The sequence below is a fragment of the Olea europaea genome, chromosome 10 (assembly GCF_002742605.1).
Source record: "Olea europaea var. sylvestris chromosome 10, O_europaea_v1, whole genome shotgun sequence".
NCBI classification, from domain to species: Eukaryota; Viridiplantae; Streptophyta; class Magnoliopsida; order Lamiales; family Oleaceae; genus Olea; species Olea europaea.
The window spans coordinates 6,679,835-6,685,203 of record NC_036246.1 but is presented as its reverse complement, the minus strand read 5'-3'; the positions used below and the strand labels follow the sequence as shown (position 1 = coordinate 6,685,203).

Sequence of the window (5,369 nt, the reverse complement as noted above, 5' to 3'; positions counted from 1 at the left end):
AGTGTGGTTCTAGAATCGCTGTGCACAATGGAAGAACAAATAGCTTGAAAGGGATCATGATCAACTCAAATCCGCTTCAAGTCTCTTTTGTCCAATTATGATTCCATTCTCAAGAAGAATGAGCAGCTAAAAGCACAAGTAAAATCATATCTTGCTAACTTCTTTTAGTTTTTGAACAATTTTCGTAGTTTCTGAATCCTCTTCTTTGTCTAATTTTTCCCTTCTCGTTAGATAGTATTTATTAGTCGGGCAATTAAAAAAATCAAATTTTGCATATATATTATGCCTTCAAATATTAGCTAAAGTTTTCAGAGTACATGTGTTCAATATCTTCGGCATACAAAGTTGATAAAATTCAGCTTGCTTAATTGAACTTTCTTCTTCTTTTTTCTTTAGCCTTTGTTGTTCGAAGCATTCTAATACTCAGAATTTCAATACACAGAAATTTAATAAACAATGGAAAAGACACCATTAGAGCAAAAATAGACAGACATAGCAATATATGAAGAGAATTTTGAAAAAGTAAGGATTACATTTTTATCGTGTTTTGTTTGATTTTTTTCCTAACACATTAATACATTAATGAGTTTTTTCACAAGTATTTAGAAAAGTTCCAATTCATCTGCTATTTCACATACTTATCCAATGTTGCATTTTTTATATTAGTTATTGTTAAATTCATTTCAATGACATTATTTAAAACCATATTTTTAATGTAGGATACATCAACCCATAGCTATGATGTCCAGAATGAGTTATTTGTTGATTATACGGATATGTTTAAGACAAACATGGTACGTAATAATTTTTTTTAACATGATCATATATTTATATATGAATATTTGATGATAAACAGATGTTTACAAGTAAAGAGGCCTTGATTGATTGGGTTTAAACTACTGGTAAGAGACATAACATGATTGTTGTTATGAAAAAGTCCGACTTTGGCCAAGTTGGGAGAAAACCAAGAATTGATTTTGCATGTGAAAGACATGGTTCATATAGGTGTAGGAATACTAATAAAGAAAATGAAAAATGAAAGAGACGAAGAACTACTGGAACAAAACAATGTGGATGCCCATTCGCATTGAATGGAAGAAAATTGATAAATGGTGATTATTGGATATTGAAAGTGAAATGTAGGAGACATAATTATGACATTGCCCAAAACCTTGAAGGACATTCATATGCTGGGAGATTAACTGAGAAAGGGACTTCAATTTTAGTAAACATGGCAAAGAAACATGTAAGACCAAAGGAAATATCATATACATTGAAACAAAATGATGACACAAATGTTAGCACAATGAGGCACGTCTACAATGCATGTCAGAAGTTCAGGCTCAAAGAACAAGCTGGAAGGACACAAATGCAACAACTAATGAATAGACTTGTTGAGAATAAGTACATAGAGTGGCACCGCACCTATATGGAGACGAATATAGTTCAAGATTTATTCTGGGCACATCCATATTTAGTAGATTTGTTGCGAGCTTTTTCTCGTGTGATAATTATGGATTGCACATATAAGACAAATAGGTATCGCCTACCGTTGTTGGAAATAGTAGGTGTCACTTCTACTGATTTAACATTTTCGATCGCTTTTGCATACTTGGGAAAATAACGTGAGGAAAACTACGCACGGGCTTTAGGGAGATTGAAGAGTCTAATGAACGATATAATAATGCCTAGTGTTATTGTTATTGATAGAGAGCTAGCTCTTATGAAGGCCATTGAAAAAATATTTCCAACATCTACTAATATTTTATGTAGATGGCACATTTCAAAGAATGTGTTGGCAAAAACAAAAAAAAATATTTTGACAATCACAAGGACCAATGGGATGCCTTTATATATGTGGAATTTGTTAGTGCTTTCAACATCCATAAAAGAGTACAAATAAAATCTAAATCTCTTAAAATCCAATTTTCAACAATTTCCACAAGCAATTGATTATGTAATGAATTCATGGCTTCTTCAATATAAAGAGAAGTTTGTGGCAGCTTGGATAAATCTAAACATGCACTTTGGAAACACGACAACTAATAGGTAAATTTCTATTGGCATTATTAAATTGCTATTTGCATTATTAAGTGTGCTAATGTACAGTGATTCTGATTTATTTTTCATGATAGGGCTGAATCTGCACATGCAAAACTTAAAAGGCATTTAGGTTCTTCCCAAGGTAATTTTGACACATCATGGACAAGAATTCATGCATTATTGGAGCTACAACATACAGATATTAAAGCATCGTTTGAAAAGAGTTTGGGTACTGTCCAACATAATTTCAAACCTACCTTGTTTAAAAAGCTTAGGGGATTTACATCAAGAATTGCAATGAATCTGATTTTTCAAGAGTCCAAGTGAGCTGATGACATAGGAACTGACAAGGTAACTTGTGGATGTGTTATACGACAAACACATGGATTATCGTGTGCCCATGAGATTTCAGAGTATAACAAAGAATCTCAATTCCTTTATCAAGAGTACACTCTCACTGGAAGAAGCTTGATCTAGTTCCTCTTGATAAAGGTAACACATCCGAAATTAATTGTGCATCATTATTTGAAATGATTGAAAAACATTAACGAGATAATAATGATCATGTGAAGGCAGAAATCCTACAAAAATCGAAAGAGATTGCTAGTTCGAGTTCTACATCATTAGTTGAGCCACAAGTCCAAACTAAGACAAAGGGTCGTCCATCTTCAAAAATAGATGTATCTACTCGTCGAGACCCATTGTATTTTAAGTTAGTTCTATCTGGACAAGACAATACGTTACAATAATTGGATAGTTCCATTACACATTTAAGTCAACCCATGTTATCACGCCAGCCTCCAATTCGACAAAAACAAAAGGTATATCGAGCACATGGATTAAAGTCCATGGCTTATTTTGATTCGTTTCCTATTTGTTTGAGACCTTACATAGTTGATGTGCAAGATGTGGCCGCAGATGGCAATTGTGGTTTTCGGGCCGTGGCTAATATTCTAGGTATAGGTGAAGAGAACTGGTCTTTGGTCAGAAAAGACATAATAAAGGAGCTTGAATCTCATTTTGATGATTACTCTAGACTCTATGGAAATGATGATATGGTCCATGAGTTGATTCATTTACTTTCTCATTTTGATGGTTCAACAAGTCGTGAGTATTGGATGACTATGCCAGATATGGGTCATGTTATTGCTTCAAGATATAAAATTATTTTTGTTCACTTGAGCCAACAACAATGTCTTACATTTCTTCCACTTTAGGATGAACCACTTGCAATCGCATCTCATAAGATTGTTGCAATTGGATTTGTCAATGACTGCCATTTTGTCTCGATAAATATTCATCAAATTAATTAAATTTTTAATTAACAAAATAATATTTCTACTTATGTTTTTCTATGTGATTGTGTACAGGTAAATTGGCATACTAGTGGACTTGTAGTTGGTACAAGTGCCATCATCCATGTGTAGAAGGTTGGGCTACACCTTATCATGCTATGATGCAATTTTTTAGGTCCCTGGTAGAAGAAGGTGTAGCTATATCAGAGATAATTGATTTGGATAAACCATAAGAACAATTAATTAATACTATTATTTTTTTTTTGATCTGATAACACTACTATTATTGATTGAACAATTACTTGATTTGTTCGCTACTATTCAATTACCTAATCATGTTATGTTTATCCGCAAAGATTTGAAGCCTAATTTTGATTCACGTTGATATATTATTTACAAATTATTTCTAGCAAGTGATGTTTTCTACTTGTTATTAATGTGAAGCATTTTTGTCTAATTGAAAAATAAGAAATTTAGGCATGTTAAAATATTTTTCTCTAAACATTTATGTAATTTTTCTAATTGTAATTTTGGATTTAGGCATACCATGAAGAGATGATTGAAGCAAACCAATTATCATCCAAACACGATGAGTTCAAAATGTTAGTCGGTATACTTTCTATAGAGACAAACATCCTCCTAATTTGGATGTTGATTCATGGTGGTTTGCCTTTGATGAATTGAGTTTCATGAATAAGAATGATAAAATTTCTAGTAAACACTGTTAAAATGGTTAGCTGAATAATATATATTAATTTAATGTTCAATGATATATATTATCTCCAACGGTAATAATTTTTTGGTGACCTAAAGATTTCTTTTTTAGATTTTCATGGGAAACTTTGCTACTGCCATGAATTCTTATGTTCCGATGTTAACGTATACAGTTTGTCCTTTAACTATTTAGAGATGATAATAATAATTTCATGGGGAAATGTGCTTACATTGAACGATGGCTAACTGATGAAATCCTAAATCTAAGACATGAATGTAATAAAATTAATATCATCTTTGTTAGTAGTTCAATCATTTTGTTTAAAAGAGTTTATATTTTAGGGATTGTGTGAATCTAGTGTTAGGGATGTACTTAAAATTTATGTGGATATATGTTATTTAAATGAATGAATTTAATAAGGACAAAATTGGAATATAACGTCGATGTAAATAGTATTTTTTTAAAAATTTTAAAATTTTATTAGGGATGAACTTAGAGTGAAATGTACTTATAAAAAATGTGGATGGAAATAGCACCTTGAGAAAATAAGGATAATGTGGGGGAGAATGCAAAGAATGTATTGCTTCTAGTTGCGACAAATGTTATTGGGAAAGCAAAGATTTTGATGGAGATCTCATGAAGGTGTAAAAGGAAGCTTCATGTGTGCAGTAGGAAGATGTCGGTTTTGAGTGCTTAGGGTTGGAGGAAAGTGGGATGCTTATTGTGGATGAATCTAAGATTGATGTTCAAGTTGTTAGTTCATTGGAATGTTTTGGGCGAGACTAGTCCATATTTTATACCCAATTTCTCGAAGATGAATGAAATTATGAGTGAGATAAGGTATTCAAAGGTTGGGGGATTTCGTATCCACCAGGTGGACTTATGAAGTGAAGCAGAATAAGTTCGTGGTGAGAGTGATGGATTCATTTGAGATTCATCTTGTTCCCTATAGCGAGCATTCAAACAACAATGAGCTTAGGGAATGTGTGAAGTTTTTGAAGCCTAAGTTATTGGATAATTTAATGCTTTAAATTACAAATCTTTCATATTAAATCATTAAGAAATACAAGAATTAAAGCGGAAGCGTACCTGAATCAGACATAGTTAATGCAATATGAATTTCGCGGTATAGTCTTCCAAATCTATACGCAGTTTCCTTTTCCTCTCTGTGATGGGATGCAATAGAGAATGAATAATACGTGCGTGTGATTTGGGGACCATAACCTATTTATATAGGGATGCCCTTTGACCTAATTCGGCCCATCATAGAATTAGGACTTGGACCCGGCCTCTACATATATGTAAACCCATATTTT

At 32.5% G+C, this 5,369-nt stretch overlaps 1 protein-coding gene and 1 pseudogene across 1 annotated transcript; both read left to right on the top strand.

Moving 5' to 3' along the window:
* The first annotated feature begins 916 nt into the window (after positions 1-916).
* LOC111400224 lies at positions 917-1,737 on the top strand. The gene is made up of 3 exons (XM_023027650.1): positions 917-1,005; positions 1,144-1,564; positions 1,711-1,737. Exons 1-3 carry the CDS (start codon positions 917-919, stop codon positions 1,735-1,737), a joined length of 537 nt encoding a protein of 178 aa, XP_022883418.1.
* Positions 1,738-2,891: 1,154 nt separating this feature from the next.
* LOC111400223 lies at positions 2,892-5,084 on the top strand (annotated as a pseudogene).
* Positions 5,085-5,369: the final 285 nt, after the last annotated feature.